The sequence below is a fragment of the Penaeus chinensis genome, chromosome 36, assembly GCF_019202785.1.
Source record: "Penaeus chinensis breed Huanghai No. 1 chromosome 36, ASM1920278v2, whole genome shotgun sequence".
Classification (NCBI taxonomy): Eukaryota; Metazoa; Arthropoda; class Malacostraca; order Decapoda; family Penaeidae; genus Penaeus; species Penaeus chinensis.
In genome coordinates, this window is record NC_061854.1 from 2,350,340 (window position 1) to 2,364,416 (window position 14,077).

The 14,077-nt window shown below is 40.4% G+C and overlaps 1 protein-coding gene across 1 annotated transcript in view; it reads left to right on the forward strand.

Annotated features, from left to right (window-relative positions):
- LOC125044630 (optineurin-like) overlaps positions 1 to 10,119 on the forward strand; it is a 10,310-nt gene extending 191 nt beyond the window's left edge. The window contains exons 2-9 of the mRNA XM_047641397.1: positions 40 to 90; positions 1,049 to 1,177; positions 1,447 to 1,509; positions 3,893 to 4,060; positions 4,182 to 4,358; positions 5,201 to 5,361; positions 8,923 to 9,067; positions 9,332 to 10,119. Coding sequence (XP_047497353.1) covers positions 40 to 90; positions 1,049 to 1,177; positions 1,447 to 1,509; positions 3,893 to 4,060; positions 4,182 to 4,358; positions 5,201 to 5,361; positions 8,923 to 9,067; positions 9,332 to 9,454 — 1,017 coding nt within the window. The 3' untranslated portion in view covers positions 9,455 to 10,119. The remainder of the gene's footprint in view (positions 1 to 39; positions 91 to 1,048; positions 1,178 to 1,446; positions 1,510 to 3,892; positions 4,061 to 4,181; positions 4,359 to 5,200; positions 5,362 to 8,922; positions 9,068 to 9,331) is intronic.
- Positions 10,120 to 14,077: the final 3,958 nt, after the last annotated feature.

The following is a 14,077-nucleotide window of genomic DNA, read 5'->3' on the forward strand; positions in this document are numbered from 1 at the left end:
TTCTTTTTATTTTTATTTTAGTCTGATGATTAATTGCAGACTATATTTCTCAGCCAGCCTTTGATGGAATTTTGTGAGTATATCAACAGGGTCAGGCCGATCAAGTTATTTTAGTGATTAGCCTGAAACTGTTTGTAAAATGTCATTACTAGTATCCACGTCTGAGGCTGATGATTATTTGCAGCATATTGCAAAGTTTGGATTTTTTTTTTTTTTTGTTATAAAAGTTATATTCAAATGGAATCCACAGTGAAATTTAGTATGGCTGTCAAGATGATCTTTATTTCAGGCAAATATCATCACTTGCAACAATGGGTGGGGTTGATAATCTTATTATGTATGAACCTTTGTAAAGTAAATTTCTCTTCTTCTTTCACCCCCCCCCCCTTTTCTCTTCCTTTCCTTTCTTCTTCTTCTTCTTCTTCTTCCTCCTCCTCTCCTCCTCCTCTTCCTCCTCCTCCTCTTCCTCCTCTTCCTCCTCTTCCTCCTCTTCTTGTTCTTGTTCTTGTTCTTGTTCTTGTTCTTGTTCTTCTTCTTCTTCTTTTTCCTCTTCCTCTTCTTTTTATTTTTATTTTAGTCTGATGATTAATTGCAGACTATATTTCTCAGCCAGCCTTTGAAGGAATGTTTGTGAGTATATCAACAGGGTCAGGCCGATCAAGTTATTTTAGTGATTAGCCTGAAACTGTTTGTAAAATGTCATTACTGTAGTCCACGTCTGAGGCTGATGATTATTTGCAGCATATTGCAAAGTTTGGATTTTTTTTTTTTTTTTTTTTTTTTTTTTTTTTTTTTTTTTTTTTTTTTTTTTTTTTTTTTTTTTTTTTTTTTTTTTTTTTTTTTTTTTTTTTTTTTTTTTTTTTTTTTTTTTTTTTTTTTTTTTTTTTTTTTTTTTTTTTTTTTTTTCTTTTTTTTCTTTCTTCTTTCTTTCTTTCTTTCTTTCTTTCTTTCATTTGTCTGTATATGCATAGGATTTGATTTATTTATTTCTGTATGTATATGTACATTGAATATTAATGAAGCCTTACTTAATACTTGTAAACATTAGGTTGAAGGTCTAGAATCAGAAGTACACCGGGCACAAGAAGAAACCTCTATGTACCGAGAACGCTGCCGAAACTTGCAATCCAAAATTGATGCTACCTTTGCACATGCACCTACCGCTATAGATAGAAAGGTGTGTATCAGATAGCTATGTAAATGTTTATTGGTATTTCTGCATGGCTACAAGATTTTCAGGATTTTCATTTTATTCAGAAATAATTATAATCTTCAATAGTATTACCATTTTCAAATATCCAGAAATTTGTTCCTTTGGTACTGAATACATCAGATATTATGTCTCCCAACTTATTAACACACACATGCATGTGTATATACTTATTACAAAATGTATTTTAAAAGAGAAAGTATTGTATAACAATTAAGGGAAACACAACATTTCAGGAACCTCTGGATGCCTTGGAGAGAAAAAGGCTAATGGATGAGGCAGCCATGTTGAGAGAAGAGGTAAGACAGCTGGATTGTAGAGCTTAGTGAAAATGCTAAAATAAGACATTTGACTTATGGAAGGTTTAATTTTTCTGTCTCTGCTAATTGGCATTGAGTATGTTGTAGCAAATATGTATAAACAGTATTACACAACCTGTGTTGCAAAATCCATCTCAGAAAGAAAACAAAAAACAGAATTGTACCAAGTACCAAAATCACTCAGGCTCTCAGCCTCTCTCTGCCTGTCTCCAAAGACACAAGTGGATTGGTGATCTGTAGGCTGAGACAGTGGTCGAAACAAGTCATTTGAAATAAATGTAAACAATGTGTATTTACACATAGATGGCTCTACAAGTTCTAAATCACCAAATAGCCAGTTATCAGAACTACCTATCTCACCTGTTTACCCTCCTCCTTCACTCACTTTAGGAAAGGGTCTTTTGTATCATTTCATTGTCTAAAATATTTGAATGACAATTTAATAATCATCAAAAACAATAATAACAGTAACAATAGTAATGGTATTAATAAGAAAAACACATTTTCCTGCCAATTCAAGGAATGGGAAAATCAGGATCAGTAACTAGGGCCTACTGATAGACTCCTTGCCGGCTGAGCACATGTGGAGCCATCTGTATGTAACAAAATTCACCAAAAACAATAAGGGACAGAACATAAATCTGGGGCGAATGGGTTAAGGGATACTTTTTTTTTCTCATGTATGAACTGCAGGAATTTAATGATCTTGACTGAAAAAGACAGATGGTGGATTTGTTGGTGTCCTTTTTAAAGAGGTCTTCTATTGCCTCATGTTGTAGAGTGACTTCATATTCCACAGAGAAACTCTTGATGTGTAAATGTATGGATGCTGTGAGATGGTCCTTAGAAGCTCCCTGAAGAACAAACCCCCCACAGTGGTTGGGGATGAGGGCAGCATCAAAGATCATGTGTTCTCTGTGACCTTCCTTCCTGTTGAGAGCCTGTTGTCTAAACTCCTCTGTCGGATTACATGCATGAACTTACTTTGAGCATGATTGATGTTAGTGGAAGGAGGCATTAGTAGATTCATTGCCACCTTTTAGTATAGCTCTCAACCGAGATGTCCCTTGCCTGTGGATTGTCTGAAGTCTTTTATTGAAGGATTCAGAAGGAGAGCCAGTAAGGACACTTTCTTGTTATCCACTATCTTAGATGTGAATGAAGATGGCAGGGAACATTTAACCCTAAGCCGCTGGGGATGGTATGTATGTGCATGCAGTTCCCATTGCAAGTTTAATTTATTAATTGTTTTTACACATAGATGGCTCCACAGGTAGTAAGTCACCAATGAGCCAATTACAAGTACTACCTGCCACACCTGTTTACCCTTTTCCTTGATTTCAATATTTTCTGGTCTCATCAGTTAGTAATGTCAATAACACTATAATAATCATAATGTCTATTATAAAAATAATGGCATCTATATTGTTATCACTAGTAAAAAAAAGTGTTTTTCCTGCAAACTCAAGGAAAGGTGAAATCAGGTGAGATAACAAGATATACTAATTGAATACAATCCCTGTAGGCCTCTGCTGCAAGTTGTTGGGATGATGATTAACATAAGAGCCAATAACTTTTGCCAGTTGGACGCTTCAAGGGCAACCATGCCGTCTTCCATTCAAAGTACAAGCATTGGAGTGACATTGAGGGCTTAGGCTGGGATTTAGGTAAAATAAAGAGAAGGCCTATGGACTGTCTTACTATCAGGAAGTGTTTTGATATGTATACTGTGAATGGCCATAAGAAGCAAATGGTTTTGTAGTTTTGCAATATTCAAAAACCCATAATGGAAGATGATTCCATCAGCAAAGTGATGGCCTTTGGTACAGGAGTCACATTCCTTCTGCAGTAAGAGATCACTACACATCTCCTGCCCACCAATAACCACAAATCTCTGCAGCAAGTAAATGTCATGAACTATTCATATTACAGAGTTGTAGTATTATAAGCCTTATGAACTGAATTAGAGCCTTAGGACTGTGTGGATGAATTGACTGTCAGCACAATATGTCTTGGAACCACTGCATTAATAACTGCTAAGAAAAGCTGAGCTGTCATAATCTGGAGGGGAAATTTGCCGCTCATTATCAAAGTGATTGCCTCTGATAATATAATCATGTTTTCTTTCTTCAGCAAGGAACTGCCATTGACTTCCCTGCTCATATGTCAGACATTGTACTCTTACAAGAAAAAGTCATTATATAATACAGCACTATCAAGTAACACAATATTCCATGTAGCATTATACATCACTGTGAATTACAGCAGTTCACAAAATGATAAATATTTTAAGTATTCATTGCAGTAATTCAGAACTACTCTTTTTTCATTTACTGTGTATTTCATGTGTTTGTTCCCTCAGGTTGATACATTAGATGCAGCCCTGACAGCTGAAAGGCAGAAGACAGCGGACGAACGCACAGCTCTAGCCAGATCCCATTCAGAGTTAGGTCGCTTGAAAAAGGAACTCCAGGAGACAAAGGAGCGATTGGAGAGAGAAACACAGAATGATCACTATTATCAAGTCAAGGTGAGATTTATCAAACTTGTATTTGTTTTGATAATACTCTGGAGAGGTTGCTTATATTTATTGTTTTTGTTGTGTTTTTTTCCTTCTGACTTGTGATAAATTGTGACCTTTAATCTATCAGATCAAATCAGCAAGTGAGAAGTATGATGAGGCAACAGCCAAGCTCATGTCATATGAAGAACTACTGGCAGCAAAGAATGATGAGTTATCAAGACTGAAGAAGGACCTTGGCCAAGCTAAGGCATCTCTGGCTGAACGTGCTAGTGAGGGAGAGACCATTGCAATCCTCAGAGCTCAGGTGAAGAATGAATTTATATTCATGTGTTTGAAGGCAAAAGCTGTAACCCTTTCTCCAACTTTTATTTATTAATGATTCAATTAATACACAAGTAAGTCAACATGATATAATGAGATAGGCATTAAAGTCTGTAAGCCAGTAGTTGTTAGCTCCCTTATAAAGGTCAGTTTTCATGCAGTCATTATATAGAAAGGGTTAAATTATAAAAAAAGATCCCATTTCATGGTTATTACAAAATAATTTTCATATTATGTGCAAATGGAGTTAATGATAAGATACTTATTTTAAAAACATTTGTACAAATGGAATAATACTCTACAGAATTTTATGATACTTCATAGCTCATTTGAAAAACAGATAACTTGGAGTCAAAAAGAATTAACCCATAAACATACTAGTGTTCACTCTCATTTTGTTTGTACATAGATGGGTTCACCTGTTCTCAGTAATCAAGGAGTTCATTAGTAAACCTACATGTGACTACACCTGATTTCCCCATCCTGTAAATTTTAGGGGAAAATCTTACCAAAAGCCAAGGAAAAGAGTAAGCAGGTTAGACAGGTAAAACTAGTAATTGACTCCTCGGTGACTTAGTTCTTGTGGAGCCATCTATGCATAAACAAAAGGAATAAAACAAAAAAGAGAGTGGACACAGCATGAACGTACACATGACCTCCCAGCATCAGTGCATTAAGGGACTTCATACAAATCACTATTCAAATTATATTGTCATGTTTCTAAAGGCTGGAAATTTTTTTATGTAAGAAAGTGGATATGATTTTTCTGTGTTTTCCCCTATTTTCAGTACTTTCATAATTGTTTTAGTGGGGCCTCGTTTACAGGTTGAGGTGTATCAGGGAGATTTCAGAGCCGAGCGAGAGGCCAGAGAAGCCTTGGCAACAGACAGGGAGAAACTGCGAGATGAATTGCGGCATCTTCAGACAAGGAACACTCAGCTGGTAGATGAGTTGGAGGCATATCAGCGAAGACATCTCAACCAAGGGTACTGGACTGATATGTGTTGAATGAACACCAGGCAGTGAATTGTCTCCCTCTCTCTCTCTCTCTCTCTCTCCCACTCCCTCTCTCATCTCTCCCCACTCCCCCCCCTCTCTCCACTCCCCCCCTCCCTCTTTTCTCCACTCCCCTCCCCCTCTCTCTCCCCCCTCTCTCCTCTTTTCCCCTCCCCCTCCCTCTCCCCTCTCACCCCCCCCCTCTCCCTCCCCTCTCTCTTCCTCCCCCTCTCTCCCCACTCCCCTCTCCTCTCCTCTCCCACCCCCCCTCTCTCTCTCCCCCCTCCTCCTTTTCCCACCCCCTCTCCCTCTCTCCCCCCTCTCTCCCACTCCCCCCCTCTCCTCTCTCCTTCCCTCTCTCTCTCTCCTCTTCTCTGTTTTCTCCTCTTCCTTTTCTCTCTCTCTCTCTCTCTCATCCCTCTTCTCTCTCCTCTCTCTCTCTCCTCCCCCTCCCTCTTCTCCCCCTCTCTCACTCTCTCATCTCTCTCTCTCTCCCTCCCCTCTCTCTCTCTCCCTCCCTCTCTCTCTCTCTCTCCCTCTCTCTCTCTCCTCTCCCCCTCTCTCTCTCTCTCTCTCTCCCACTCCCTCTCTCTCTCTCTCTCTCCCACTCCCTCTCTCTCTCTCTCTCTCCCACTCCCTCCCTCTCTCTCTCTCTCCCACTCCCTCTCTCTCTCTCTCCCACTCCCTCTCTCTCTCTCTCCACTCCCTCTCTCTCTCTCCCCACTCCCTCTCTCTCTCTCTCCCACTCCCTCTCTCTCTCTCTCCCACTCCCTCTCTCTCTCTCTCTTCCCACTCCCTCTCTCTCTCTCTCTCCCACTCCCTTGCTCTCTCTCTCCTCTCTCTCTCTCTCTCTCTCTCTCCTCTCTCTCTCTCTCTCTCTCTCTCTCTCTCTCTCTCTCTCTCTCTCTCTCTCTCTCTCTCTCTCTCTCTCTCTCTCCTCTCTCTCCCACTCCCTCTCTCTCTCTCTCTCTCTCTCTCTCTCTCTCTCTCTCTCTCTCTCTCTCTCTCCTCTCTCCTCTCTCTCTCTCTCTCTCTCCTCTCTCTCTCTCTCCCTCTCCTCCCTCTCTCTCTCTCTCTCTCCCACTCCCCCTCCTCTCTCTCTCTCTCTCTCACTCCCCCTCTCTCTCTCTCTCTCTCTCTCCTCTCTCTCTCTCTCTCTCTCTCTCTCCCACCTCCCCCTCTCTCTCTCTCTCTCTCTCTCCCACTCCCCTCTCTCTCTCTCTCTCTCTCCACTCCCCCTCTCTCTCATCTCTCTCTCCCCTCTCTCTCTCTCTCTCTCTCACTCCCCTCTCTCTCTCTCTCTCTCTCCCACTCCCCTCTCTCTCTCTCTCTCTCTCTCCCACTCCCCCTCTCTCTCTCTCTCTCTCTCTCCCACTCCCCCTCTCTCTCTCTCTCTCTCTCTCCCACTCCCCCTCTCTCTCTCTCTCTCTCTCCCACTCCCCCTCTCTCCTCTCTTCTCTCTCTCCCACTCCCCTCTCTCTCTCTCTCTCTCTCTCCCACTCCCCCTCTCTCTCTCTCTCTCTCTCTCTCTCCCCACTCCCCTCTCTCTCTCTCTCTCTCTCTCTCCCCCCACTCCCCCTCTCTCTCTCTCCTCTCTCTCTCTCCCCCCCTCCCCCTCTCTTCTCTTCTCTCTCTCTCTCCCCACTCCCCCTCTCTCTTCTTCTCTCTCTCTCTCCCCCCACTCCCCCTCTCTCTCTCTCTCTCTCTCTCTCTCCCCACTCCCCCTCTCTCTCTTCTCTCTCTCTCTCTCCACTCACTCTCTCTCCCACTCTCTCTCTCTCTCTCTCTCTCTCTCCCCTCTCCCCCCTCTCTCTCTCTCTCTCTCTCCCCACTCCCCCTCTCTCTCTCTCTCTCTCTCCCACTCCCCCCTCTATCTCCCTCTCTCTCTCTCCCACTCCCCTCTCTCTCTCTCTCTCTCTCCCCACTCCCCCCTCTCCTCTCTCTCTCTCTCTCTCCCACTCCCCCTCCTCTCTCTCTCTCTCTCTCCCACTCCCCTCTCTCTCTCTCTCTCTCCCACTCCCCCTCTCTCTCTCTCTCTCTCTCCCACTCCCCTCTCTCTCTCTCTCTCTCTCTCCCACTCCCCCTCTCTCTCCCTCTCTTTCTCCCACTCCCACTCTCTCTCCCTCTCTTTCTCCCACTCCCACTCTCTCTCCCTCTCTCTCTCCCACTCCCACTCTCTCTCTCTCTCTCTCTCCCACTCCCCCCTCTCTCTCTCTCTCTCTCTCTCTCCCACTCCCCCTCTCTCTCTCTCTCTCTCTCAACTCCCCATCTCTCTCTCTCTCTCTCTACTCCCCCTCTCTCTCTCTCTCTCTCCCCACTCCCCCTCTCTCTCTCTCTCTCTCTCCCACTCCCCCCCTCTCTCTCTCTCTCTCTCCCACTCCCCCCTCTCTCTCTCTCTCTCTCTCCCACTCCCCCTCTCTCTCTCTCTCTCTCTCCCACTCCCCCTCTCTCTCTCTCTCTCTCTCCCACTCCCCCTCTCTCTCTCTCTCTCTCTCTCCCACTCCCCCTCTCTCTCTCTCTCTCTCTCTCCCACTCCCCCTCTCTCTCTCTCTCTCTCTCCCACTCCCCCTCTCTCTCTCTCTCTCTCTCCCACTCCCCCTCTCTCTCTCTCTCTCTCTCTCCCACTCCCCCTCTCTCTCTCTCTCTCTCTCTCCCACTCCCCCTCTCTCTCTCTCTCTCTCTCCCACTCCCCCTCTCTCTCTCTCTCTCTCTCCCACTCCCCCTCTCTCTCTCTCTCTCTCTCCCACTCCCCCTCTCTCTCTCTCTCTCTCTCTCCCACTCCCCCCTCTCTCTCTCTCTCTCTCTCTCCCACTCCCCCTCTCTCTCTCTCTCTCTCTCCCACTCCCCCTCTCTCTCTCTCTCTCTCCCACTCCCCCTCTCTCTCTCTCTCTCTCTCCCACTCCCCCTCTCTCTCTCTCTCTCTCTCCCACTCCCCCTCTCTCTCTCTCTCTCTCTCCCACTCCCCCCTCTCTCTCTCTCTCTCTCTCCCACTCCCCCTCTCTCTCTCTCTCTCTCTCCCACTCCCTCTCTCTCTCTCTCCCACTCCCTCTCTCTCTCTCCCCCACTCCATATAAAAGAATAACTCCAGTAAAATAGACTCTTACTCATTGCCTCTGGAAAATATGATCACTAAGATTATGCAAAATGTATCTACACTCGGATGGCTTCAAAAGCACTAAGCCCCGAAGGAGTCAGTCAGTAGTCTATATACCCTTACCTGATTTTCCCCTTCCATGAGTTATTATTTTTCCCCCATTTTGTTTTCTTCTTCAAATGCTATTTATGTCAGTGTTGTTATTATTATTGACAATTTTCTGATTACAGTGTAATTAACAGTACCAATAGCAACAGAAAATAAACTATAATATTTCTGAAAATCAAGGGAATAGAGTAATCAGGTGAAGAAAGTCAAATTAGTGATTGATTCATTGGTGATCAAACATATGTGGAGCCATCTATGTGCAAATACAATGAATAAAGTAAACTCACTGTGGGCATGGCATCAGGTTAATTAATGAATTAATTAAAACAGATTAATTAATGAATTACAGGCAGGGTAGAGGATCACGCGCGGCGTCAGAAGAACCAATAGGAGGAACAGCATCTGGCGGAGGAGTCTCTGTTCCTCATGGAGGTGGTGCCTTGCTCTCTCCTGAGGTCTTGTGGGATAAGCTCTCCAATGCCTCAGACAAAAAGGTAAGACCAGTGGCATTGCATACCTTGTTTCCTTTTAATTATAGAAGAATTCTTAAAGCCAAAACAAAGAGAGGTGAATGTGATTAAGATTGTTGATAATCATTTCTGCCATATGCAAGAGGGAGCAGATTGTTGGACAATTTCCCAGAATGTACATCCTCAGAAATTGGCTAACACTTTACGTTGAGGTTTCTAACAACTACTTAATTCTAGAAAATTGTTTAAGAATAACTGTGAAATAAGATAACTGCTAACACTTTTCAGGAAGAGGACAAGAAAGAGGAGGAAATTGACGAAAATCTGTTTTACTGCCCCAAATGCAACAAATCCTTTGCCCAATACCGCCCTCTGGAAGAACATGTCAACCGATGCTTGGACGAAGACTAGGTTTTGGGTTGATGAGTATATGGTTTGATATATGTTAAGGTTGTAGGTCTGTATACAAATGTATCACTTCTGCATAAGGGCACTTTACAAATATAATGGCAGCTGTACACAACTTATAAATAGAAATAAGTTTTGCTGGCACTTTGCAGTTGAATGTTTGCATTCAGTATGGTTTTGTTGCACTTTGTACTATACAACTTTTTAAATGTTCAAATATCTCCAAGTATAGCTAATGGAAAAAAAGAAAGAAAAAAGAAAATTGCTTTACAGAGGCATTGTTTTCAAAATGATGGTTGATTGTGAAGGTTAGACCTTTTACTTGAGGTATGATTATAAAAAAATCTGATCGCTTTCAAGATTAAGAATTAAAAGGTTGTTCTTTGTCAAGGTTAAGAACCAAGATCATTGATTGACAGTGCAATGTTTTGCTTACAACTTTCATAGGCTTACTCTTTGAAAACAGAGGTATCGCACATAACCTTTTTCTTTTAAGATTATATAAACTTTCTAGTCATTGGACAGCATATTTTTCTTGGTATTACATTTGTTAAACATGTTTATTGTTATAATGTTACTTAATTTACAAGTTGAGGCATTACAAGTTGGTGGTAGTGTGCAGCTGAGTAACAAAAGCTTCCAAATAAATATGAAATCTGTTAAAATAACAATGACTTTTGTTTTATACTGACATATAGGCAACTCTTTTTTTATCAAAAAGATTGATATTGTATTTTTTTTTTTTTTTTTTTTTTGAATTATTATTAATAATAATAATAATATTATTATTATTATCATCATTATTATTGATAATAATGATAAAGAAGAAAAATAGTAGGTTTAGAATAATTTTTAGCATATATCCAAAACAGCAGGAGAAAATGGGGATTATTAATAATGATAATGATAATAAAAGTGATAATAATAATAATAATAATAATGATAAAGAAAATAATAAAGAAAATAATAAAGATTATAATAATAATAATAATAATAATAATAATAATAATAATAATAATAATAATGATAAAGAAAATAATAAAGATAATAAAGATAATAAAGATAATAATATATTATTATTAACAACAACAACAACAACAACAACAACAACAACAACAACAACAACAACAACAACAACAACAACAACAACAACAACAACAACAACAACAACAACAACAACAACAACAACAACAACAATAATAATTACTATTACTACTACCATCATCATCATCATCATCATTACTACTACTATTATCATCATTATCACTACTACTACTATTATTATTATCATTATCATTATTACTACTACTACTATTATTATTATCATTATTAATATTACTACTGTTATTATCATTATTAATAGCCCCCCTTTTCTCCTGCTGTTTTGGATATATGCTAAAAAATATTCTAAACCTGATTTTTTTGAGTGCTCTAAATTGGTTATTACACACAAAGGGGAAAAAAAAAAAAAAGTCTGCATCTCTCTCTCACAAGGAATCCCTTACCACTTGGCTAATATCCATCCCTTTTTATTGCCAGTCATGAAGGAGATGAATAGAAAAGGAATGTGTAATAACTGGCTAAGAACTTTATTATTTTTATTTTATTTACTCATTTATTTATTTTATTTATCTGGCACATCAGGTTTATAATGGTTAAACTCTCATGATCAGGTTGGGCATAGAGGGCAGCAGGCTGTGGAGTGTGTTTTTGGCTGGGTGGCCAATACTTCAACACTCGACATTGACAGGCAATGGGGTTGTTTTGGGCAGACAGGGCAGGACACTACTATATAAATTTCATGGGGGAGGTCATGTCTACAGAATTTAATTTTGGCAGTATTGGTGTAAGACTTATGCCAACCACTGGGAGGAATAGTGTAGCAATGCCACCGCATCGTAGTTGACGAGGCAGGAGAGCAGGTCATTTTAAGTCTGACCAGGACAATCAGTCGGGGAGATGGGAAACGTTGCAGTACCACTATTAAGGGAGGAATGAGGCCCAGTAGGAATAGGTTTGCCACTGAGGTCAGTCAGGGTAGACTGTCCACAAGCTTGGGACTATAATATAACTGACAAGTTTGCCTACTTGTTTTTGGAGACATTGTTGTAAGACAAGGGTATTGTCATATTAAGGGGAGGCCACAAAGATTCGATCCAACTTACCTTGGCCGAAAAGAGCACTCAAAAGGTTTGCTGAATTGGGAGTAGTAGAAGGATGAGGGCAGGAGGAGGATGGGGTGGTGTGGAGGATGACAATAGGGATGATGAGTAGTAATAAGGGGTGTGCAATAAAGAAGACTATGCAGTAGACGGAGTAGATGTTGGGAGAGAGGAAGGGGTGTATTCAGAAAGTTGAATAATGACCTGTGTGGATGATTCAAAATGGATAGAGTTGACTGCAGGCAGCAGAGCAGTGGTTGGAGAGGCAGGAGGCAGGTTGGGAGACCAGAGAAATCAAATTTTAATAGGCTAATAAGGGTAAAAAAAAAAAATATTGTTATTGGCAATGGCGAGTCTGAAATAAGTGGGGAATAGAAATGATCTAGCGGTTGAGTGGTTTGTTTTCATGTCTATAGACTTGACCCATCGGGAAGGGGTTAAGCCCCCTCCCCCCCCTAACACGGAAGAAGTAAGGGAATGGGGGTGGAGGGATTAGGTTTATAATTAGTATTGGTTTATCTTTTTTATCTTTCAAGGAGCTAACATTCTGAAACTAGTGCTGTAAATATTTTTCACTTTGTATCATCAAACTATTTTTGCAATTAAAGTCACTTGAAGCCAGTTTTACAAAATAAAAACCACTGCTTTAGACTACATTAATCTGTTGACATGCCCAGGCCACAGTGATTTGGATTTAAACATTCATGGGTCCAGAAATGCTTAGTCATCAAGGAGTCAATGAATAGGCCTACCTGGTCTCACCTGCTTACCCTTTTTGTTGACTTTTGAAGACCTAAAAATTAATATTAGTATTGTAAATATAATATACGATGATCACAATCACTTTAGCTAATAATAATAATAGAAAAGAAAAAAAAAAAATCAGTTGTGGTAAGGTAGGCCTACTTAGCTAAGCACTTGCATTGTCATTTATGGAATATATAAAAACAAAATAAAAGATAAGAGGGATAAGTAATGTCAAAACAAGGGGGCAAACTACAGGTTAGGGACCTAATTTCACTTAAAAAGCTGTTGCTTTGCCTGCCTCTTGATGTCACTTCTTGAGCATGCTTGCTGACCAAAGTGGTCTTTTCCAACATCCTACACAATACCTCTCATGCTACAGGAATTTAATTGGTAAACATTTATTTATGAATGCATATTCGTGCTCATATTGGGTATCTATAAGATATCAAAAGCCAGTTTATTACCCCATTGCCGACAGGCATGGCATGTACATGCATTCCATGCCCACTGAGTTTTCTTTATAAAGTTTTTACACATAGATGGCTACACTTGTACCAAGTCACCAATGAGCCAATTACAAGTACTGCCTGTCTCGCCCCTTTTCCCTTTTCCTCGATTTATGAAAATATTTTACGTTATCTTATTTTGCTGTTAATAATGTTTATAACATTGTAGTAATTATGAATTTCTAAGTCTTTCCTACCAATTCAAGGAATGGGGAAATTAGGTAAGGTCACAAGGTCTTCTAATTGACTTTGTGGCTAAGCACTAGCAGAGCCATCTATGTGCAGACATTTCACAAAAATACAGAAAATGAGCATAGCATTTTCCCCATTTTTTATTCATATTTCCCTGGCAGCATGTTTTTTAATTCCAAAATATTGTACAAGGCAAAAAAATAACCAATATGTTAAAACAGCTAGCTGTCAACCACTGCTATTTTCAGTATCTGAAGATTGGGCAGGGTGTCTCACTTTCAATCATGCAACAGGTTTTAGGTGTCACACAACACCCTTACTGCGACTGGAAAAGATGGCACAGGTCTGCTCATGCCCTGACATTCAATTATAATTTAGTATTTTTTCCTTTTGTTACAATAGGATATTCTTGGTGTGACAGGCTACCCATTTCATTTTGCTTCCAAATTATCCCTCGTGCAAGGAATGGCCAGGGCTACCATCCACTGGCGGTGAGGGATTTGAACACAGGTCAGCAAGAATGCTAGATGAGATCACTACCACTGCACCACACAGCACACACACTAACCAATACAAAGAATGAAATATCAAGAAAAGAAGCCTTGGAAAAATGCTCATGCTGGAACTAAGGTACTGCTACAGATTTTCAACAATGAAGCATACCCAAAGTATTACATGTCTAACCACAATTTGCAGATTACCTAAGATAATCTTTTTGGAATTATTTTTTCTCTACATGATAATCAATAAAACTGATAATAAAATAAAATATAACAAATAAAGGTTCAGGCAATTGTAACTTCCTTCATAGTATGGGGGTATCATACCCCATTAAAAGCTACTGTATATACATACATAATACAGCTTTGTACTCCTTCAGCTTTTCATAAAACTATACTTATGGCTAACAAAGATCCATCATAAAGTCATTTTGGTAATATATTGGGTAAATCTGTTTTCATGAGCCTTTTCTATATGAAGAATACAAAAAAATGTAAGGTATAAATAATAAACTCACA